Genomic DNA, 25,326 nt, shown 5'->3' with positions numbered 1-25,326 from the left:
ATGGGGAGAGGAGGCAGAGAATGGGTGGAACTGACACAGTCATGAAACGAATGAATAACATCCTTGCCATGCTTCGCTTGCAGTTCCCATAAAATAAGGGGGAGGTGTGGGGGTGGGGGATAGAGAAAAGGTAATGTGCGAAAACAAGGAAGCGCTACTACTATAGACAAGACAGTGGTTGCGGGCAAGCTGGATAAATTTAAGTTCAAGGTAAGGTACGGCATGCTCCTGCTATTTCTGAAAAACAATCACCATGCAAATTTGTCAAGCAGACAACTTACGCGGGGTGTCCAGAAGCAGAGCCGCATTAAAGCTCACTGTGGGGTCTAGGCAACACTACCTGCAGCGCAAATGCCCGCAAATACCCGCAGCGGTAGCTTTACGGCTATGCAATTGCTCGAGGTTGCAGGTTTGATCTCGACCGTGGCAGTCGCATTTCTACGAGGGCGAAATAAAAACGCTCATTCACTTAGATTTAGGGACATGTTAAAGAACACCACGATGTCAAAATTAATTCGGAGTCTGTCACTACAGCGTGCCTGTTAATTCAATTCTGGTTTTGGCACATACAGCCCCATAATTTAATTAAAGTTTAATACTTCTGCCATGATGTGATGTGCCATGTGAGGCAATAAATATGCTCAACCCTCTCAGAGGTTATTAAGTATGGCGCACAACAACGCCTCAAGCAAACACTTCCCCCTGTGTGTTCTGTGTACTATGAAGACAATCAGCAGTGGTGCACACAAGATAATGTTTAACATCAACTCACCACTGTCATGTTGGACTAAATGCTGAAGAAATTAAACATTCGCTGTCAGCATCACCGCTAATTATTGTCAAACAAAGCAAACAGCACAGAAAGCTTCGCTTACAATAATTTCCACAGTGTATGGGATCGCATAATTTTTTTTCTAGCATAATTTTTTCCAAAACATATGAACGAGGTTCTACAGTAGAAGCTTTTTTCAGCCAGTTTTGACTTCCTTTTCCAGGAGGATACTCTGTCATCACGTCACAAACAATATGTGGTCAAGTGGGAGCCGGACATAGTGACACTTTGACACTCACCCCAGATTGATCAGCCATTTCGTATACTACTACTGCGAAGACCTATGTAGAAGCATAGCAGATTATTGGGTGAGCCAGAGCAAATGTAAAAAAATCACCATGTCCAGCTCCCACATAACCACATAAAATGTCATGACGTCACGACACAGTAGAAACGAAACTGAACCAGTCAGTATAAAAGTTATTACAGTGCAGTCCACTCATAATGATACCGCATATAACAATATATCGGCTATAACAATGAGTTGACTTCAGAGTATCAATTTATGCATTAGGGCTATGAAAAAAACACCCATATGTAACAATATGTTATTCACCACGTATCGGATGTAACGATCGAAATTCTGCCTTTCGGGCGACGTTTTCTATGCAGAATAACTCTGAAATTTGCTTTGCTAAGTTCACCTTAACTGAGACAGGGCAAAAAGTTTGCCTACACAAGTTCGTATCTGCCACCATTACCACGCAGTGCGTCCCGCCAGTGCGCCGATTGAGAGTATTGCAAGTTGGCGCGGTATGCCACAAGATGGTGCCAGCTGCTTCGCATCACATGAATGTCTTCGTGAATGAACTGCTTTGCATGAACTGCTTCGCATGAACTTCAGAATGGCTTCAGAATAGGTAGGCGTTTAGATGATAACTTATTTGTTCTTACTCAGTGTATTGAAATATCAAAAGTAGAAAGCAGACCGTTATATGTGGCCTTTTTAGACATTACAGGAGGTTATGACAGCGCAGACCGCAACATTTTGTGGAATATTCTGAAACGGGGAGGCTTAGGTGACGATTGTCTACAGCTTTTGAGAGACATTTACCTAAAAAATACCATTTGCGCTGAATGGGAAGGGATGAGGAGTGAGGAGAAAGTTTATATCAACAAGGGACTGAGGCAGGGGTGCCCTTTATCCTCGCTGCTGTTTATGATTTACATGGTGAGTATGGAGAGGGCGCTAGAAGTAATATCAGGTTTAATCTCTCATACAAATAGGCGGGCACAATAATAGAGCAGCAGCTCCCAGTTTTATTTTATGTGGACGACATTGTGTTGCTAGCTAACATGCAGAGTGATTTGCAACGTCTGGCTAATATCTGTGGGCAGGAAGGCAACAATTTAGGTTTGAAATTTAGTGTTAAAAAATCATGTGTTATGGTATCCAATGAAAACAGTGAAAAGACAGTGGCAATGCAGGGCCAGGAAATACCTCGGATAAGAGAATATAAATACCTTGATATATGGATATACCAAGGCAATAGATATATGGAAACACAGAAAAAAAAGCAATAACAGTGAACGGGTAGAGAAATGGGGGGCAGCCATAATGAAGCACAGGGCGCTATGAGGATACAATAGGTATGAGGTGCTCCAGGGTGTGGAAAGGTGCAATGGTTCCAGGACTTGCTTTTGGAAATGCGGTTGTCTGCCTTAAATCAAGGGTACAATCAGGACTCGACGGGAACCAAAGGTCAGTGGGTTGCCTTGCATTGGGAGCTCACGGGAAGACAACAAATGAAGCTGTGCAGGGTGATATGGGCTGGACTAGCTTTGAAGTGAGGGAAGCACGCAGTAAAATTGAGTATGAAGAACGGCTGAGGAATATGGAAGAAAGTAAATGGCCTGGGAGAGCGTTCAGGTATCTGTACAGGAAAAACATTGATTCACCGCAGAGGAAAAGAACTAGGAAGCTTACCAGCAAGTATGCGGCCTGTAGGGTGGGCCACACAGCAATAAAGAAGGTCAAGCGGAAAGTCAGAGAGGCTGAAATAATCTCATGGGTGGCGGCAATGGAAAAGAAACCTGCCATGAGTAACTACTTAAGAGGAAAAAACGAAATCAGGAAAGAAACAGTTTATGATAACTCAAAGGGATACTCATTACTTTTCGAAGTGAGATCGGGATGCCTTAGAACACGCACCTATAAAGGGAGATATAATACGGAAGAAGAAGCATGTGCTTGCTGCGGTAACGCTAGGCAGACTATGGAGCATGTTTTATTAGAATGTGAAGACGTCTACTCAGCGGTCGATTTAGGTGCCACTGGCCTCCTTGAAGCACTTGGGTTCAGCGAGGGCAGTAGAAAAGTAAACATGTCCGCAATAGGCATTAGTAAGAGGTGATTGGAGGATTGGTGGAAGAAAAGTAGGGAAATGACAAAAAACGGAGATGTACAAAAGCACAGTTCGAAATAGGGGATCAGAAAATTTGGGTGGGGTAGTTTATAGCATTTTTTTTTCTCTTTCTTATTGTTTAACCTAGGTAGGACATTAGGCAGTACAATAGCAAGAGGTTGGTGGCGCAACCTACCGCCCCGTTCCAAAGGGGACGCTCATAACATCCATCCATCCATCCGCTGTTGCCAGCAAGCATCCACAGAGAAAAAAAAAGCGAGAAGTGAATTATGCCTGCACTCTCTTTCTACAATCGCCCTCTCTTCCTCAGTGAGCGTGGAAATGTGCCACGGAAGCAGTGGTTGGTGCTCTGACACAGCTGCTTCGGTGCGCAAAGCTGTGTCACTTGGGACGAAGCTGCAAATTTTGCAAGACTCACGCAGTCAATGATATTGACGATTCTGAAAATCATGAGCACCACGATCATGAAGGCTAGAACCAGTGACAGTGCCGATGAATGGAAATGGCGGGCTCTGTGCGCTAGGGTGAAACGCCCATGTGTGAAAACAACATGGTGGCAGCCGCTGGTATTGCCAAACTCTGGGAGCACATCGCTACTGGTGATAAAATAGGTGGTGCTCCAATGGAGGAGTTTCTGAGTGCAGACAGCTCTGCCTCATTCTGCGAAGAGAGAGACAAAACTTTATTACGTCCTTGAAGGGGTCCAGGGGTGGCGGGGGTTGGGAGACTAATCCACAGTCCTCAGACGGCAGCCAGTCCTTGCTTTCTGGCATCGTCTTTGGCCATCCGGACGGCCCAGGGCTGCTCTTCTGGATCCGATCTGAGCAGCAATGCCTCCCACTGCTCGGCCGTAGTTATGATGCGTGTAGTGTTTGTGTTGGTGGGTGAGGCTTTGGGGCATTGCCAGATAATGTGATTGAGGTCAGCGCGGGCTTCGCACAATTTGCTGAGCGAGGATTATGCATCGGGGTAAATGTGGTTGTATGTGTCTTGGATGTCCCCATCACTGCCCCCAGTGACCCACAGGGTGATATTGTCTGCGTAGAGGCTATGCTTGAGGTTGGGGATGCTAGCTAATGCAGGCGGTAGTCCGAGCAAGGCCACGTTAAACAGAAAAGGAGACAGAACCGATCCTTGCGGCGTGCCTTTGCTGCCAATTGGTGGGTGCAACCCTCCGATGATAATGGTGGCCTTGCGACCTGTAAGGAAATTCTTGATGTAGTTATAGGTCTATTCAATTCAGCCAAGTTTCTCTGCACCTTCTGCACTTATTCACGGTGCACTGCACCTAGACCCTCGATTACCCGAGGTGCAGCAGTGCACCCTGCACCCCCGTTTTGACTGAACGGGGTGCAATGCAAGGTGCCACCGCGGTGCACTGCACCCTTGAACCTTGCAGCGGGTAGGTGCAGCCCGGCACCCCCTGCACTTTTTCGTTTGAGGTGCCGTGCACATTTTTCTGAATCTAACAAACCTTATATGTTCGATGTCCAAACTGGAGTTGAGCCAGTTGGCTCAGTATGGTCTCATGCGTGACGTTATCAAAGGCCTTGGTTAGGTCTAGCCCCAAGATGGCTCTGGTGTCCAGCCTGGACCTTTTAACGCCATCGATAATTTGGTGCTTCAGCTGAATCATGATATCTTGAGCAGAAAGTTTAAGGCGGAAGCCAGCCATGGTATTGGGGAAGAGGTCATTGTCGTTCATGTCTGTGTAAGCATGTGAGGATGACACGTTTGAGAACCTTTCCGACACATGAAGTAAGGGAGATAGGGCAGAGGTTTTCGAGTAGGCGGCGCTTCCCTGGTTTGGGAATCGTGATGATTTTGGCTTCTTTCCATTGTGAGGGGAGGTGTACAGTTTCTCAGTATGCATTAAAATAAACTGTGAGGGCTAGTATAGAATCCTCATCTAGGTTGCAAAGCATTTTATTAGTAATGCCACCTCGTCCCGGGGTTGAGTTAGGGCGCAGTGCGAAGGTGGCTTCACCTACTTCTGCTGCTTGCATGGGCGCATCCAGGTGGTCGTCAGCGGCGCCAGTGTATGCTGGAGTGGGTGTCGTAGGTTGAGGTCCTACGTTGCTATCTATCAGCCCTTGAAGAACTTTTGCATCCGTGCCCAGATGGGTGTGAATAATCTTTTGCAAGCTGTGCTGTTGTGAGTTCTTGCTGTTGACCGGATCGAGGAGGCAACAGAGAATATTCCACGTTTTGGGTAGGTTTGGTTGCTGCTCCATGCTGTCGCATGTGCTATGCCAATTTTGACGAGTAAGTTGTTGTCAATAGTCTTCGGGTGAGAGTGCTAATACGTTTCCTGAGCATTCGATTGAGCTCGTTGTGTTTGTATCTGCATTGCAGACTGGTGAGGGCTTCCCACATATGCAGTAACTTGCTATCTTGCAGACTGGCTTCCTCAGGCATCAATTTAGTGGCTTCACTCGCGTCTTGCAGCAAGGATGAGACCCAATCTTCCAAAGAGGGTTGGATACCAGAGAAAGAGGTGAGGGCTCTGGCCTGCCGGAAAGCATCTCAATTTGTTATGTGGAGTTGACAGCACTTGGGCTTTCGCGGGCCTGCTCGAACTGTTGTTTTGATGAAATAGTTGTCTTGTGTGTTGATCGAGTCTGCCTGTGGAATTAGATTTGCGAATAACAGTTCCGGAGTGGTGATCGTTGTTGCAACAGACGGCGGCGTTGTGCAACGAAGGCAACGAGGTTGATAGTGGCCCGTCTTTGAAACCGACTCCAATGTTCATGCAAAGTGCACTGTCATTGATAGAGATGCTGAATGATTTTATGCATGCTAAATTATAGCCGCCACTGTTCGCACAGCCGCTAAACGCAATGTACACCACGGTTGTGAACCTGAAACTTCTGCGAAAGCAAGCGCAGATTTCTGACTATTTCATCGCGCCTAACGCTTGACACGCTGTTTAGCTGTTTAGAGGTATAAATAAACACCTTACTTTTCACAGCCTTTTTTCTACAATGTCAATTTTTTACTGTAAGTGGTAAACTTGGTTTCAGAGCTACAAAGGTATGTTCGTCAGTTTTTTTTTTCCTTTTTTTTTACGGCAGTCCAGATATAGCGATGATCGGTTATAACGATGGGATTTTTCATTCTTCTTGCTATTGTTATAAGTGGACTGCATTGTATATAAAATTATTTAGGGCACTGTGAGGCTTAAAGTATTTTTTAGGGGTGCGCAAATATTCAAATTATATTTTTCGAACAATGTTTGTTGTTCGATTTGATTTGCACCAGACTTTTATTATTCAAAATATTCAAAGTTCCGGAAAATAAATCTAACAGTTTCATTTGCTAAAAACCAAACTGCAGCTCTTCTAAACGATGCGTGCAATTCTCCTGGCAAACTCTGACCTATCGGAAAGGTTAATGGCCTTCACCGCACCTTGACACTATCTTAGCCACAGACTAGAAAGAGTGCAGTGTAAAAGTGCGAAGCACAGCATTTATTCGAATGTAACACCCACCCAATTTTTGAGGGTTCAAATAAAAATGCACCTGAACGTAATGTTATAATATTTTTTTAAGCTATGGCATGTCCCTATGCTTACGATGAGAAGAAAAAGACAAGCACAATACATCCACATAGAAAGTGAAACATTATCCTGCTGACAGTTCCTTTCCTTCAGTGATCCAGTTTTGCTGGCTTTCTGGATAGGCCCCAATTGCATGCTGATTCAAAGGCCGTTACCTTGACAAGATCGGTCAACACGGAGCTGCTACAGAACATCTGCAAGCTGTCACCAAGGTCCAAATATTTTCCAGTTTTCCGCCCTTAGAAACCTTTCCTGGTCGACATGCAGCTGATCTCCTTTCTACGTATGCACCACTCACGGACACAGGTCTCAGGCATGTAAAAAAGACATGACATAGTTGTCTTCAGCGTGCGAAATAACTTTCCCTTGATGTGAGCTTTCATCACCCTAACAATGACGAAATATCAAATTACCCAGTCTCATGCCGATACCGTACGTTGCATCACCTGTGGCACTATGCAGCACAGCTTCGTTTTCACGTGGCGGACAGCGCGCTGCTGCCATGCTAGGGTGGCTAGAATTCGAAAATTCTAGCCGCCCTAGCCAGGCCTACTGGGTACCGTCCAAAACGGTTTTTGTCTTGCGACTTACAGTCGAACCCTCTTATAACAATATTCAAGTACCACGAAAATTCTATTATTATAACCGGGTTGCATGAAAAAAAAAAACGCCCACATAGAATGAGACCGTTGTCATGGGGGATGGCCATAGCTGTTCCGTGAAAACTATAATGGTGGGAAAGCCAGTTCTCTTCCCCACGAGCTTCTTTAATCTGGCTTCTGATTGTGTTGACTCATTTTTTAACTGTTTAACTCTGCTTTCTCTGCGCTCCGATCCCATGTTGTTAACAAGCCGCAGCTGTCGCCGTTCCAAGAATGGCACTGTTATAACAACTGCAAAGAGGGGTCATGGGTGGCAAGTGACATACAAGCTCCGCCGCGGCATTGCTTTGGTGGCCCCAAAAGGCGCCTTTTAAAAAATGTGAGAAGGTTGTCATGGCAGCATCTCAGCTTGAGAAATCCATAAGAAACACTGGGACGTGATCGCCACAAGCAGCTCGCCACATGTATCCCACTGGCTTGCACGAGAAAACCGCACGTCCGTCAGCCTTGCTTGATTTATGCGAAGCTTGCCGACATCTTTCTCCAAAGCATCCAGGTGCTCCACGTAGTGAAGAGGAAAGTCCCTCGTGAAAACAAGCCCATGATGGATTGAATCATGTACAGGACCTCCCGTGAGGACAATGTTGATGCAGCCTGCCCTACTGCGTCAGCGCTGCCGTCGTGGCCGTTACTGTCACTGTCGAATGCAAGCACGTTCGCAACAATCGCCTCATTCGTTAGAAGCACTTCGTTTACAAATCTATAGCAGTGCGCTTTCTTTTCACCGGCAACGTCGTGCATTGCCTATGATCAGTGGGCGGATCTGCCATCTTCCATTTCGTAGGCAAGTCAAATGAGGCTGAGAAACAACGCTCCCAGGAACAACTGCGACGCAACAAACAAAGCCAAGCACGAGCAACTTAATCCGTTAGCAGAATTGCATAGAATGAGGGCCATGGAATAAAGAACCAACTGTGAGGGCCCAGTGAGCAATGTGGGAGCAGCGATGGCAGCGCAGTTGGCGCACTCAATTCGTATTTCGGAGGGGGGTGCGGCACAGAACTATGGGCACAGCCAATTCGCGTTCGGAGGGCTGACGCAACGGGAGAGATGCACACGAGGCTGGTGTGCGTTACTCACGGAGAGAAGCGTGCGGCTGGAATTGGGGTAGCAAGCGATTGTGCAGTGGCTCGCATTTCACTTTTTCTTTTATTCATTTTCAAGGATTTCACATTCGCACAAACACCCAGAAGCCAGACTTCATCATAACCGATAATGCAGCATGAGAACATTGCAGTAAGCAGGTTATTTCCCCATAGAAAACATTCAAAAGTTGATGGTGCAGCAGCATTTGATTGTTATAACTGATATATTGCAGAAACCGGTATTGTTATAAGTATGTATACGACTGTATGTACCTTTGTCAAGTTGGCTGTAGGTTCTCTGTGGCCATGCTTTTGGCCATGTCTTGCATATATGTTTTTTGGTAACTGAACTTGGAAATGTTCAAAAAACATTCGATTCAATTCGCACTCGAACTTCAATATTCGAATCGATTCACGCTCAAAATTTTCCTATTCACACAGCACCACTATTTTCTTTAGGGTTTAGAAGTACCGGACCTCCACTTAAAGGGCCCCTCACCAGGCCCCATAGAAAATTTTGGTTATACGCTGGAAGTTGTTACGTGTCCTCTAGGGAGCGTTCTGTAGCAAAAATTTTTCAAATCAGCTGATTAACAGCCGAGATTGAAATATTTCAGTGCCGCTAACCCATGGTTTCAGCAGGCAGGCTCCACTGCCAAGCAAGACACTTTCTCCACTCGCCACATTCTCCAGTCTGCACAAGCAAAATTCCTTCCCTGCGTTTTCCCATACCGGACCTCGAGGATCGAGTGACGCATACGTCACAGGCCCATTTTTTTTTCTCCTCGCTACACATTTCCGCTGACAGCATCATGCGCGAGCTGTTGTCTCGTTTGTGCAACACACAGTGTTGCTTGCTGTGCACAAGGAAACATGACTAGCGGTATAATTCAGTGTTACACGAATACTGAGGCAGAAGAAGTCGTTCGCAGAGCATGATCACGCGCTGTAAGAGTTGTCGGACGATCCCACCGCTGTCAACCAGATGTAGGAGTCGTCGGACGATCTCGCCGCTGCCACCATTTGTCAGGAGTTGAAGGTTGTAGAGAGGAACTCGGTGAACAGGATTTATTTACATTATTTACATCTTAGACAAGACATACATCGACAGTCTAGCGTGACTCCCATATGGAGCCCGCAAGACTAACGTACAGCAAACAGCTCACGAGTACATTTTGAGCATGACAATGAGCACGCAACGAGCACACTCTCGCAGCCGACAACCACTGCTTATAAGCACTTGGTCCCCCCTTGATTCCCAGTGGACGGAAACGTTCGTCCAATCACCGTTCGACGTCACCGTAGATGACCTGCCCTTTTGGAGGAGGGCTCAGAAACACGTGTTGCACAGGTTTCAGTGCCGCACACACACACAGGTGTAAAGGTCCGGAGCCGACGTCAGAGGAGCTTCGTAGAACTCTGCTTCATCCCGGGTGGCGCGGCTGGGTACCACATTCCTGAGCTGACCCCGCGCCATGCGGCTGCCGGTTTATTCTCAGTTCTCTGAAGTGCGCCCCGTCCGGTTGGATAGGAACACGTGCAGCGGGCTGAAATAGCTGGCACGTTGCCACCCCGTATGGCCATTCCTAACAGCTCCTCCATGGCCCGGAAAATCTCGCCTGGCCAGTGCTGGCAACCGCTGGGCAGGAAGAGAATGGCTGGCGAGCAAGACGATGGCTTTGCTCTCTGCAACCCCTGCATACTTGAAATGCCTTCAACCATCTCACAACAACTGGCACAGAAGAGTCGACCCAGCAACACAATACCGCTCAGCGTTCAAACGCCCGGAATCAGCTGTTAATCCACCAGGCCTCCTATCACACTTTCAATGCAAGTCACTCAACTGGGAATCCCAAATTTTGCCCCAAAATTTTGTGCCGCCAAAGCGAGCGTTCACGTTGCCCCTGAGTTTGACCAAATCCGACCGTCGCACTGCATAAGAGCAAAGGTTTATGTAGAACTAAACCGAAGGCTTCTCAACCACCAATACCCGAACATATCTTAAGCAGCCTAACTTCACGAACAGCCTGTTCTTACCCTATCGCAGTGGCGTAGTTATCTCACGTACTGTTGCCACTGAACAGTCTGGCCAACTCCATAGGTACGTAAATACAATTGCACTAGCTTTGTGGTCCCTATTCCGAAAACGTGCTTGCATCATACAAAGTTTTCATCACGCTGACTCACATTTGTTCCTTTAGCCCCTACAGGACACGTTCCTTAAACGAACAGCCCAACTTGCGTAACTTACGCAACACAGAGGAACCTTCGAACAAATGTGTCTGTTGATAACTCGTTCCACGCACGCTCACTAGAGAAGTCAGAATACGGCTGCCCTCAACACACACGAGCAACTCAGTCATAAATCTGCTGCCTTCCGTCCACACAGGACACGCACTAATGGAACTAAGAACGCTTCTCAGTGCAAATGATGCACTTACTGAAAACCTACGCGGTTAACCTTAGAAAATAAAAAACGCATAAAGAAAGAAGGTTAACTAAAACACATGCGCGTTACCATAGGCCTCTCAACGATAACCTTGACACTCAGGCTACTCACACACAAAAAAAGAAAGCCTATCTACTTATTAATGAACACCTCGCGAAACTACATGTTTACTTAAAACGCGTCTTTCAAATCTCGAGCTTCTCAAACAAAACATAAACAGAGCTCATGCCTTACATATTGAAAGAAACTTAAATCGCGAAAATTATCCGAGTGCTCAAAAATAAAACAAAACAACATGCTTTACTTCCACGGAAGCTCTCTTGGCCTCCCGTTCCCGATTGCTTACGACTGACTCATACTTTGAGCCGTACCCGAGGTGGTCGCGGTCCGAAAGCTACTCTGGCTACTGGGGAACAAAAGGGCTGACTCACTATCAGCTCCCTCAAGACGTTACAGTCCCCTGCCAATTTGCGTCCTGGCGCCCCGTTTTCATCACGAACTCGTTTAACCGCGTCGCTACTCCCCACCTGGTCTCGTCTGGCCACCTTGCGCCTCTTTGTACTACACGCTGAGCTTCGAAAAGAACGACGGAACGACGAGGAATTTAACTGCCCCGTGCCCTTTGTCCGCGTCCGTGCAGCACATGTTTCTCGGTCTCTTTTTGACCTGTGGCTCGAATGTTTAGGATGCGTCAACATCGTCCATGACGACCGCACCTTTCTTTTCCTCGTGCCCTGGCCTTTTGGGTCTCTCGCCGTCTTTGGCGGCGCTACATTAGTCACAGTCTTTCGGTCTTTACCGCGCTTCTTTTTGCAGCGCTTTCTCTTTGAATTCTCTTTCATGTCGCTCTCTTGCGCCTCGTGCTGGCCGTTACACATTTCGTCGGCCCTGATCGGTCTCTTACCTGCACAGTCCAAGTGATTAATAACTAAATCACCCCTCTCTTGGCTAACTAGACTGGTGGAGAGCCGCACCGATCCCTGAACAATGCAGTTGTTCTTTCGTGAGCTACGGAGCTCGCCATCCTGAGAACTACTCTCAACTGCATCATCCAGCTGGCACTTCTCTTCGGCACGGAGATCTGACTCGATATGGGTGCTCGTGTCTATCGGGTCAGCAGTACCCTTTACTTCGCTAGCAACCTCGCTAACATTACAAGCGACGCACACGCGCGGTAACTGTGCAAATTTGTTCGCAGCTGGCCTAGCTGTCTCTACAGTCCTCTGTTGGCACAGCACCTCGTCGCTCTCACTCTGGCCTTTAACGGCCTCTGCTGCCACTAAGGCTTTGTTAGCTGCTAGCACTTCGAGTTTACTTGTGAACGTGCTGCTAGTCTCGCAGGTGTTACTCCTTCTCTCGGCTTTCGACTGAAATCTGCTGTCTACTTCCTGCCACTTTCGCTGCGTCCAGCCTACAGATTTTTCAAGACGCTGTTGACTTTGCTCGATTAACTGCTCAAAACCTTCAATCTCTATGTTCAGTGCATCAATGTACTGCCTCGTAACTTCTCTTAGGCCTTCTTCCTGCAAAATACTTTTTAGTTTCTGCCTAGCTTCTTCCTGTTTTTGCCTAAATTCATCCTGTTCTTGCCTAATTGCTTCCTGTTCCCGTTTCTTACTTAGAATTTGTTTACCCGTTTGTTCTATGAATTTCGAATCATTGTTACTTTCTCGAATTGCCTTATGAATTTCTGCTTCCGTCAAGTCCTCCTCTACGTCCACCTCGATCTCCTCACACAACCACAACAGGTCAGCTCTCGTCAAACACATTAGGACCATGGTCGCTACTTTAAGCTTTGGCTCTGCTGTCAAACAATACTTGCTGTGATACCCACGCAAATCAGAATACAAGTAAAAGATCCCCGCGAATCAAATCCACAAACACAGAGAAATTGAAGCCTGGTAAATCTTACAGCCAAAACCAAACGCTTACCCACTGAAGCAGCACCTTATCACCAGTCCTTCTAAGCCGTATCCAGTCAGTTGCAAGAGGTGGTCAATCCCAAGTCGCCTCTAACTTGATCAGGATACCGGTCGGTCACCATGTGCCAACGTCCGTCAGCTGTCGTTGGTGTCTCCGAGTCGTAGGCCGATCTAGGAACCGTAGGCTGATCTCACCGCTGCCATTCAGTTGTAAGATTTGGCAGTCGTAGCTGAAGGGATGAACTTGGGAGGAACTAGGATTTATTTACATCATTTACATCTTAGACAAGACATACATCAACAGTCTAGCGTGACTCCCATATGGAGCCCGCAAGACTAACATACAGCAAACAGCTTACGAGCACACAGCTCACGAGTACATTTCGAGCATGACAACGAGCACTCAGCTCACTAGTACATCTCGAGCACACCCTAGCAGCCGGCAACCGCTGCTTATAAGTACTTGGTCCCCCCTTGATTCCCAGTGGACGGAAACGTTTGTCCAGTCATCGTTCAACGTCACCATTCGACGTCACCGTTGATGACCAGCCCTTTTGGAGGAGGGCTCACAAACACGCGTTGCACAGGTTTCAGTGCCGCAAACACACACAGGTGTAAAGGTCTGGAGCCAACGTCAGAGGGGCTTCGTAGAACTGCTTCGTCCCGGGTGGCGCGGCCCGGTACCACATTCCTGAGCAGACCCCGCGCCACGTGGCTGCCGCTTTATTCGCAGTTCTCTGAAGTGCGCCCCGTGCGGTTGGATAGGAACACGTGCAGCGGGCTGAAATAGCTGGCACGTTGTCACCTTGTACGGCCATTCCTAACAGCGCTGGGACACAGTAGAAAATGGCATAGCTTTGGTACCTGCGCACGTGACTGCACGAACGTGGGAACAAGCAGACGAAGTGAAAGTACATCTCTCTTGCTTCGGTGTGAAGTAAAACAAGAGACGCAGACATTCCGTTTGTGTTTTATTATTTCTCTAAATTTCAATTCGTCAATTCAAGCAACAGATCGCACATATAACAGATGTTGTCTTGAATAATTCTCAAAGTCACATGTCACCACGAGCGACGTCACACTGCGGACACAAATACGTAGGCGCAGGAACACGAGTATGTCACCGTCTGGCTTGGAGCATGGCAGCCGCGAAGAGAAAGAAAAACAGCGTTAAGTTTGAAATTTCAGATCTTTCCACGGCGCATAGCGATGTAATTCTTCGCAAACACAATTAGCACGCATTGTATGCTCTGCGCTTGTCAGCTCAGTATGGCCAGACCTTGTGAGGGGCCTTTTAAAAGGGGAAAAAAGGTAGGCTCAAAAATGTTGTGTCAGTATCCCTTTAATATGCGCCATCATTGATCAATGACAGCTCTTTACCGCTGTCTGTGTACAACACATTGTCTCCTTGTAGTCCAATGGCTTTGATATTCCACATTTCTTGAACCACTCTGTTACGATAACAAATGGGATGGTGGGCCACACCTAGTCTTATCTCTTATCATTTCACCAAAGTCTATGAAACACCCTAAACATGCGATGCAATCCAGTTGCTGCTAGGTTAGAGTGTAAAATTATTTATTTGAAGTTACACAGTTATACTCTACTATTAGTTTTTCCATATGTAATCGTGTTTAAGACTAATCTAGTCTCCAAGCATGCATACAAGTATGACGGATATAACAAAATTGTTACATGCGTCTTTGCACTCCTAATGAAACAATAGCGGCAATAAACAGTGACTGCTACTTTCTCTCTATAAAACTGAAGCAACAGCAAAATTTGAAAGTCACACTTCAGACCAGCTGTTACTGTCCTTTTTAAAAGATCAGAAAAAAAGAAGGCGTTGCTACAGAAGTAAGAGAGATAAATTCATGATGCTCAGGGGAAGGTGATAAAGCCATCCCTTCAGCCAACTCACCTTGAACTTTTTCCAGTGGTCCAGCTGTTTCTTCAGCATCAGTCGGCAGATTGGGTTGGAGCCACCTTGAGACAGAAGCAGACCCAACCGGAAATCTCGAGACCGCTGGGCCACCGCACATGCCTTGGACACATCCCGCCCACTCAGATAGCTCAGTATCACAGACAGTTCGCTGTCCTCCTGCACATTGCATGTCAACTTCTTTAGTAACATTGACAAACCAAACCCTTTTTAGCCCCTGCCCCCTTTGCTTATCAGCTGTTCATGCTAACCCATGCAACCGGGTCATGACACTTTTGCACCCACTGGGTAAATCCAAAGCTAGCCTTGCTCTAATAGAGGGAGAAAAAATACCCCAATGTGCATCTACGATTGGCATCAGGAATGAGAGGCTGCCGTATCCTGTGTCACAAAGATGGTGGCCATGAACAACATTGTTGCCACCCCGTGCAGTCGCATTCATCTTCAAGGTGGCTTGCCGGCTTTTCGAGTGTTGTGCATCTGCTGTGAATAAATTTGTATCGATTTGGCACCAAACCATAACTTTAATTGCCGACACCTCATGAAGCAGAGTCGATTAGACCTAATGGTCTAAACAATGTCCTCGTGATGAAAATTCTCCGCTGGCCGATGTGGTAAAATGCAGCAAGCCATCACAGAATGGTTGCTGCTAGTATGTTTATATGGGTGGTTCATCATGTGATAGGTGCTGAGATTATGCGTGCGGGTTAGCTTGACGGCTTCTCAGGGTGAAATTCACCGCCGTATATACAACAATCTGTGTGCCTGTCAATGCTAATCGGCTCGATCTTTGCACTTTACGAAATATGCACTGCTTTTATTGCCGTTCCCTCTGTCCACGTTGCTTTATCATTTTGATCGGTCCTGTCAACCCGGACGAACATTCTAGCCCTGGCCTGCGTGGCGCTGTTCTAGAAGTTCCGACGTTTGGGTGCTGTGTGTGCGATTCCCACCTAAGGCCGATGTTGTGGGGCGTTCAACCAAGAAAATCCGCTACCGTGTCAGCTGGGGCAGCCCATTCATGCTCCTTTCAGGTCGAAAACGAAGTGAAAAGCTCACTTAGGTGGCATCAAGCACAAAGGGCTCTGCAGTGCACACGACGTTCGATACTGCGCGGGTCTCTATACCGAAAATATTGTACAATCAAATCATTAGAACATTCACTATTCGATTCGGTGATATTTAATATTTGTACACCTCTGATTTACACCATGCCAATATGACTATCAACAAAATTTCACTAATAAATTTTTTTATTAATGACTTCAGAGGAACATTGAATTTCAAAATTTAAGCCAGTCTGCCAGTACTGAAAGCATAACTGTAGTGTTGTGCCGTCGCACCAAATGGCATTCATATGTGGCGTAGGTCATGGAACACTGAATAGATGGCGCCACAGTGCCATGTTATATAAGCGATGTTCACCTGATTAAAGGTTGTTATCGGCATGGGGCCTGTATTAGTGTAGCATGCTCACTTCATGTCACTGCGCTGGCGACACAACAATCTGGCGATGAGGATGTTTTTAACCGCTGGGATTTCACCGCTGCCTCTATTCCCTGCTGCCCCTGGCATTACCCTCTGTGCCACGGCCCCGCTGACTATGCCTCTTCAGAGACATTTTTACTGGCGTCCGGAGCGGCCCACACCCCGCCACCGGGCTCTTTTGCTGCGTTGTCCTGGAACCGAAGGAGAGCACATTTTCGATGCGCCTCCGCTGAGTACGTTACAAATCAAGATAGAGCAACCGAGCAATGCACCTGCTGTCGCATCTGCTCCAGATGCCACCACCACTGGCATCGCAGAAACCAGTATAATTACCAGCAATCACGGCTGGCCGAGTGTGGAAAGCAGAGGAAACTGCGATTGCCATGGCCATGCATGTGGAAGCGAATATCGTCATCAGCGATAGCAAGCAGACCATCGACAATTTCGTCCACGGTAGAATTTCCAAACGGGCAAACCATGTCCTCACGCGGCACCCCCTAAGCGGCTTGAAAACCCTCGTGTAGACCCCCGCTCACGCGGCTGTGCCCGGCAATGCGTCGGCTCACAGTTTGGCTCGAGATCTCGCGCGCCGAGCCTCATCCGCGGATGCGGACGGCGTGAATGAGGAGGATACACGAGGAACCCTGTGAGACTTATCATGAAATAGCCCATAGGTATCACCGGGTAAGCAACTTGATAAAACGCAAGCGGTCACATTTAGGCGACTCCAGACAAACACATACCCACACCCAAAGTACATTAACAAGATCACAGGACGCAAGGAAAGCGATCAATGCAGGCTCTGTTCACAAACAGGAACACCCACACACATAATGTGGGAATGCACCTCGTTCCCGTTTTCTCGTCCCCCTGTCAGCAGCGAGACTGACTGGACAGCCTGGCTCAGTTCCGGGGACGTCGACCGACAGCTTGAACTGGTGGACTGGGCCGAGAAGGCCAAGCAGGACCAGGGCCTTACTTGAGCCCGATCCCTCAGCCATGTCCCCCTTTACCCTTCCTCCTTCTAATAATGTTTACCACCACCACCACCACCGGAATACAGATGCTTCCACACTTACCTGACGAGTATGACGTGGTCCTCGAGATGCTAACAAGGCATTTCGCCGCCCCTTGCAACATTTGTCTGCAACACCATCGATTCTGTGAGTGTCGCCAACTGCAGGATGAGCCCATCACAGAGTTTGTTGTCACGCTTCACAAATCGGCAGTTCTTTGCAATTTCACCACTCAAGCCAACAAGAACGTGTGAGCAGCTCGTAGCAGGCATCATGTGCCCACAACTACAGGAGAGATTGCTGCTCAATTGACGTTCAATCATGCTGTCGAGATAGCACTGCTTCAGGAACAGACCCAGCACGAAAGTGAAGCCTTCATTAATCCAGTTCACCAAGTTCAGAAGCAGCTGCGTGATAGCCCAGTCAGACATGGTCGGCGAGAGGACCACTGCGATAACAGCACAGATCTCCAGAGTCACTGCCACTTCAGGTGGTCAAGCATGCACACCACACCCGCACATGATGTGAATGCAGCTGCCGCTGTTCTCTTGGGACCAGACAAAGAAATGGCAGAAATTGCAGTGCAGCAAGTTGCTTGCCTTCGGCATGTCTTGCTCGTGGTTGCACATGCTATGCCTGTCGATGCCGTCGCCACTTTCAGAGAGCTTGTCGAAGCTCCCGTCACATATACGAGAAGGGTATTTTGCCAAGGTCCATGTAATCATACCAGAAGAAGATGCTACGAGTGTCATTAGCATATTGGCGGTCCATACTGAAGAAAGCATAACTGTCTACATCAAGGTCAAGGTTGTGCTTGTTACCGCAACGACAGCAGCGCATGCCATGAAATTTCTGGTCGACACAGGCTCGGCTGTGTTTATTATGGGGGAGAACCAATTCCAATGCTTCTTTAGCAATGCAGCACAGCTGACAACTTCCCAGCTCACGCTGTTGGATTTTCTGCACAAGAAGATTCCCATTTCCAGGCCATTCCATGCTCAAGTCTCATACAAAGGGAAGCGGCCGTGGTAACTTTTCATGCTACGCCATGTGGGACATCTCTCCTCGGTCTGGATGCTGTTGAAGCCCTTGGTTTTCGCATTATGGATGAATAATTGCACTGCCTGCACATGTCCCCGAAGGGATGCTCAGAAGTTCCAGCCACGAGCCCAGGCCTTCAGCCTCAAAGCACCACACCAAATGCGTCCCTTGGCCCTCCCAAGTTTGCTTTGCCATCAGGACTATGGACCAAGTTTGTTCACTTGTTTTTGCCTGGCCTGGAACTGGTCAAAGGCATGCAACATAACAGTCAAGATGAAACATTCCGTCGAACCCGTCGTGCAGAAGCTGAGGCGCCTACCATTTTCTGTCCGTCAGGCTATCTCTGATGAGATCAAGAACCTACTTGCTGCAGATGTTATTGAGAGAATTAACGCTTCCGAGTAGGTGTCTCCAATTGTAGCAGCTCGCAAGGCAAACGGTAGCATTCGACTGTGTGTAGACCTCCGCAAACCAAACAAAGCTATTGTAGCAGACAACTTCCCTTTGCCTCATATGGAGGAGTTGCTCCATGCCCTCAATGCAGCACGCTGCTTCTCCAAGGTGGATCTGGCATCAGCCTACTACCAGCTTGTGCTCCACCCAGGCAGCAGAGACCTAACTGCGTTCATAACGCAGGAAGGCCTCTTCAGGCCCAAGAGGGTCTGCTTTGGGTTAGCATTGGCACTAGCTGCATTTCAGTAGATCATGACGAAGATACTTTAAGGCTGCAAAGGGGTCCTCTGCTACTTGGATGACATAATCACTTTTGGCAAAATGGAGAGTCAATACATGCAAAACCTGAAGCAAATCCTCACATGAATCGCGGAAGCTGGACTCAAGCTCAACGAAAAATGCGTCTTGAACACATCAGAGTTGTCGTTCTTAGGACATCGCGTCAGTGCAGAGGGTATAGGACCGCTCCAAACTAAGGTTGACGCAATTGTTAACGCTCCTGCACCTAGAGAGGCAGCCACGGTACGCTATTTCTTGGGGCTCGTTGAATGCTATTATAGGTTCGTCCCATGACTGGCAGAGGAGGTAGAGCCAATGCGCCATCTACTTTGCAATGACTGGGATGATGCCGCCAAAGAAAGTTTCGCAAGGATAAAGAGACTTCTGGCATCACACAGGGTCCTCTGAGTGTTTGACCCGATGCTGCCCATCACTGTCGCAACAGATGCACCTGCATACTCTTTGGGTGCCGTACTGTAACAAGGGGAGGGGTCACACATGCAAGCTGTGGCATTTGCATTGTGGACATTAACAGAGATAGAACGAAAATGCTCGGCTGGAAAGCATAAGGCCTTGGCCTGTCTACAGGCCTGTGAGAAATGACATGTTTATATTTGAGGCCAGTCATTTACTCTACTAACAGAACATTAGGCTCTGGTCTCCTTGCCTTTGTCCCGAAGCAAAGGGCAGCGGCCCCTTCGTTTTGCAAGGTGGATCGCATGGCTGCTACACCACAATCTCAGTGTCCAGTACCGCAGCGGAGCCTACAACCAGGTAGCAGATACCCTTTCCCGACTACCAGTCTCAGATAGAGAGGGTGGCTTCCAGGTCGACGAGGAGGTCCTGTCCTTAGTCACATCATCTGTACATCTAGAAGATCTTCAGGTTGCTACCGCTGAAGATGGCATACTATGACAGGTCACGCATTTCGTCCAGTCATCATGGCCAACCCAGAAAAGACTTGCTGCAGATCTGAAACCCTACTATGACGTCCGGAAAGAGCTCTCAGTAGATGGGTTGTTTTTCTGCATGAAGTGTGTTGTGGTACCTGCCAGGCTAATGGATGCCTTCATCCAGTTAGCCCATGAGACTCATCTGGGAATTGTGAAGACTAAGCAGTGCATCAGGGAAAAGTACTGGTGGCCATGCCTTGACAACCAAGTTGACACCGCCATCTGAAGCTGCACGGGCTGCCAAGCCTCAGACAAAAGTGTCAAGAACTTGCACACACCACTCCAGCCTGTCCCACTCCCTGAAAGACCCCGAGACAAAGTACCAATAGACATTATGGGGCCCCTTTCAGTGGGCATTGGCTGACTGTCGATTTGTCGTAGTGTTGGTAGACTACTTCTCCAGATGGCCATAGATTGCATTCTGCAGTGACATCACTTCCCACGCGATGACCAACTTCCTACTTGCTGTCTTTGCACGGGAGGATTACCCTACAGAGCTAGTCTCAGATGATATCATGGCTGACAGTTTAGGTCAAATGAACTTTTGAGTGCTTTCTGGGGGACAGGGGTATTAAGCATTTCTTCTCAGCAGTTTACCACCCTCAAGTGAATGGCTTGGTGGAGAGATTTAGCAGGATACTCAAATCTTATATACAACAAGCTCTCCTGGAGCAGCGACCCACCAAGGCCACCGTTACGGAGTGCCTGGGTATTTGTTGAGCCACACCTCCCAGCGCCACACCCAGCAGTATTGCGTCATGGTCGCCACATGAGGACATTAAATATCATCGGCCAGCCAGCTGCAGAGTTAGGCACCCATCCTGCCCAGAAAGTGCGTAGACTTCAGTGCCGTGTGTATGAGTACCAACAAAGCAGCAAGATGTATACAGACAAGTAAATAGCAGCCAGGGAGCCCAAATCTGAAGTGGGTGCCTATGCGCAGTTGAAACGCCCAGTGCCTGGAATGAAAGGCACCCCAAGTTTTGGTGCTCCACACAAAATCCTGAAGCAGATAGGATGTTGATCATTCCACCTGGCAGACGGTAGAATGTGAAATGCCTCTGAATTCTCTGCTGCACCCCATGAAGCAGTAACAGAAGAAGCAGTGACCACAGAGAAATCGCTGCTGTGGAACATGGATGCAGACCTGTCGGTAGGCAACATAAGAGCTCGGACACCATTCTCAAAGGACACAGAGCACCACGGCCAAATCACACCAACGCCTGAACCGCACCAGAAGTCTCCCGAACTGCTGGGTTCAGCACTGCCTCCTCGCATGCCAAGCCCACCACCACTACCGGGCAGACCACCAACCGAAACCATGACCTTGTGACTGTGTATTGATTGTGTTGGCGAACCAGGAATCGCCCATCAGCCAGTGGAGTCAAGGCTCCGTCATTCTACATGGGAGCGAAGACCACCAGAGAGGTTCAGGGATTAAGTGCAGTGAACTTACTAATCACAGTGACTTTATTAGGTAGTCGCCAGAAATGACTTCATTGTAATTTTGTTAGTCAGTCAGAAGCACTCACTGTTTCCGTTGTAACCTCATCATTTGTGTTCTATTGTCAAGAGAAGGGGTAGATGTAGTGTTGTGCCTTCACACCAGATGGCCTTCATACATCATGTAGGTAACGGGATACTGAACAGATGGCACCACAGCACTCATGTACATAAGTGAGGCTCACCTCATTAAAGGTTGTTAGCAGCATGGGGCCTGCACTCATGTAGCATGCTCACTTCGTGTCGCTGCACCGGCGACACAACAATAACCCTTTGCTACAGATATATGCATAGCACCAGTTCTGAGAAATATTAACTCCAAATGTAACGTAAAATACACTGCTGTTGCAGTTAAGTTTTGAATACTGAACTTCTTTCCAGAATATGGAAGCACTGGTATACAGCAGTGTACTGAGAGATTTCTAGCCATTTGAGGAACCAAAACACAGGCTTTTCGGTAATTTTTAAAACCCCAGATTATTAATGCATATTTAAATATCTGCACTCGGCACACACCTTTTGTGGGGTCAGGGTGTCTACTAAGCAGACATTCCCAAATTACCTGAGTTTTCCAGGTTTTCCCTGAGTGCCTTTGCAAAATTCCATGAGTGACATGACAAGACAGGCTGACAACATGCCGCCTAACACTGTCACTCTCTAGTAAGCTGCTAAAAAATAATTAAAAGATACGACTTAATACAGTAGCATTTAATTTAATCCACAGTAGCATATATTTTATTCAAAAAGAAATCAGAAGGAAGGGGTTAGTAAAATGCGTAGTGAATAAGATATCTTTGGAAAGAAATGGTAATACTCATTTAAAATCGAGTTGAACTTTCTCAAATACGAATAAAAAGAAGATGCATACAAAAACAAATATTTTCGAATATCCCCTTCAGTCACAAATTATAATTGACTGTGATGCATGTGTGAAACATAGATGGTGCTTGAGACTCCACTGAAAGCAAATCAAGGTGGTAGATGATGTGTCATTATAATTACAGAGAAACTAAATATTTCAATATTGTATACTCAGTCATGCTACATTTCTTCATAATAAGGATTAAATCCACCGCTCGAACTACATGCACAAGTTATTCCTTAGCCTCAAGAATTTCAAGAAAGAAAAAATATATACTTCAAGGTTGCTACCAACAAGCCCAGCGTCAAACGTCACGTAAAACACGGTAGTGCCTTCACCAAAGCGGTACTCTGTAATGATACATATCACTCAGAAGTAAAATGGAAGTAATTTATGTTATCAGAATGTTCATTTTACCCAAAGCTTAACCCATCCTTGGTAACACTCCAGAGAAATGGCAAAAAAAGGTTGTGTCCACAAATGTGGATGCTGGGACTGAAGGGGATAAGAGCTGTTTCGATCAACTGATGGCAAACTCATTGGTATATGAGGTCTGGACTTTCTCATCAGTGAGATTCTCTCTCAACAGCTGGTGTATCAATCTTAACTGTTCTGATGTACTCTCAGCCCGCGCAAAGCGCCTCAAGGTTGCGTTTCATTGCTTTAAAGAGTTTATTTTGGTTTGGATGAGGGACATCTCCCTCTGGGACATCAATCAACAATTTGTTTTTTGAGCTCAAGCTCCTTGAAAGAAGTGGCAGCACACTTCTTTTCCCATTCATTCCTAAATGTGTAGGTCCTTTCAGTTCTCGTCCTCCTTCCACCGCGCGTTCACCCCACGGGCCATTTGGTCAGTTGTACAGTCAACGTCCAATTTTTTGGATTCCCTAGGGGCCGCGGAAACGTAAAAAAAATCGGGAAGCCCGAAAAAAATGAATGCATGTCTTTTACTGCCCTTAACACTCTCGTGACCGCGCCTATTCCCGTCGACAGTATGTTCTCAGTGGTACAAGTTCGAATTTTGGCGCCTCTCCGAGCGCTTCGGACAGCTAGCACCACCAATCGGGTTAAAGTTAAATCCAAAACTGATAAAATAATCAGTTTCGGATTTGTGTTTCTCTTTTCCACTGCGCGGGGATACTTAAAGCGCCTGCATAGTCAGGGCGACGAGAGCTCGTTGTTTCTGAGATGGCATCTACGTCGCACGCGTACGCTCTACGGAAATGGTGAGTTTCGACGGATTCCGATGCATCTGGGCTTGAATTTGCAGATGGTCGTAGCAGCACAGACTCAGAAGATGACTTCGATTTGTCGGACTTCAGTATGGATGACGAAAGTGTGGCAAACTGGCCCAGAACATTGACAGGTATCCGCCAGTGAGTTTTGCTTTCTTCTCGGACTGTGTTATCGTGTCGTAAGGATTTCCGGCGTGTTCTAAAGGTCACAGTTCTTACCTGCAGGGTCTCAACGTCCTTAGGACAGGACCACTTGCTGGCGGCCACGCAGAGAGTGGAGTTTTGTCGACGATTACCACCGGGAGTGGACCTTGATATCCCGCTCCGGAGTGCTACGCGGCAGTTCGTAAGAGCCGTCATTTCTTCCTGTTGTTTTTCACTGCCGAAATCATCAGGGAGATATGCAACAACACAAATAAGTATGCGTAGATGCATATTTTCGAGAAGCCCACATATAGCGAAAGAGATGGATCATGGAAGGAAGTCACTCAAGAGCAGATGCTCAAGTTCATCGGACTTCTCGTATACATGGGAATCGTGCAAGTCCAATGCTTGCATTGTTATTGGAGCACACGCAGATTATTCTCAGAGCTTCTTCCACCTACAGTGATGCCAAGGAAATCGTTTGTGGGGATGCGTGACTTCCACGCGTCCCCTGATCTGTTGTTTTCACGCATAGCTCCCGTCTCCTGTAATATGTCTTCGCCGCGTGGCTTGATGCCCAAGGCAGTTGGTGTGGTTGAAGCGCATCGCAAGAGATGGCGCGAGTGCGGCTCTGCTAACACCACCTAACAGCGGGGTTACTTGGGCACGGAAAGGAGAAGGCTCTTCCTCTTTGGTTCGGGGTCGGAAAGCTGCGCGGACGTTTCGCGCGTGCGCCAATACATACTTCTGCAAGACCGTTTCGCGAGGCCTCATTCGAATGCGCCACCGTTCACGTGACCGCACGCACGAATGACCAGGCGTTGGTGTCCAGCATGGGGCGAACATATTTGCTCGTTATCCGGTAGCGGTGAGTCGGACTTCCTAGATCTGTCGCGCGCCCATCAGCATGTTTTGTGGATAGCAACTCGGCTAGCAGGCAGTGATCAATGAAAGGTGCAATAAATGCCCTTGTGATTGTTTGCACTATTGTGTTGTCGTTCCGTTGTCTCAAGAGCATGGGTGAGAACCCCACATCTGGCTGCCCAACTTGGACCTCTTGGGGCATTGGACGATAGTTCTAATAGTTTTGCTTTGTTCAAAACCTTTGTTTGAATGGAAGCGTAGGGCTAGCGTGGATTTTGATTGCTAGCGTCGTCGGCGTGCTTTCTTGAGCGAGGCGACAGTGGCTGTAGTGTGTTTGAACTTTTCAACATGCTAAGCCTTTTCGCAAATGATTTTTTTTAATGACAATTGTCAGTAGGAAAGCCGCATGGTCTATATCCTGGGAGAGTAAGGCTTAGCGCCCGCGGAGCCTTGGCAAGCCTGAAGCGAGTGAGTACGAAAGCCTCGTGGGTGGTCCGAATTTCTTATGTAAATAGCTTCTTCTATCTCTTTGACCGATGAAGTCGTGGCTCTGGGAGTTGGGTGGCTGCAGGCGACGGGTGCCGCTAAAGGCTGACTGGTACTGCGGCCTGGCACCGGGCGCTCAGACACCGTTTGGGACGGTGGGCACCGTCAACTCGGATGCTGTGTG

The 25,326-nt window shown here is 47.6% G+C and overlaps 1 protein-coding gene across 4 annotated transcripts in view; it reads right to left on the bottom strand.

Moving 5' to 3' along the window:
- Nup98-96 (nuclear pore complex protein Nup98-96) overlaps positions 1–25,326 on the bottom strand; it is a 286,308-nt gene that overhangs the window by 51,742 nt on the left and 209,240 nt on the right. For all 4 annotated transcript variants that reach the window (XM_075688115.1, XM_075688116.1, XM_075688117.1 and 1 more), the window contains one exon: positions 14,798–14,977. In XM_075688115.1, coding sequence (XP_075544230.1) covers positions 14,798–14,977 — 180 coding nt within the window. The remainder of the gene's footprint in view (positions 1–14,797; positions 14,978–25,326) is intronic.

This window comes from Dermacentor variabilis, chromosome 4, assembly GCF_050947875.1.
Source record: "Dermacentor variabilis isolate Ectoservices chromosome 4, ASM5094787v1, whole genome shotgun sequence".
NCBI classification, from domain to species: Eukaryota; Metazoa; Arthropoda; class Arachnida; order Ixodida; family Ixodidae; genus Dermacentor; species Dermacentor variabilis.
Note: the sequence above shows the minus strand (reverse complement) of the source record. Positions and strands in the feature narration are given on the sequence as shown.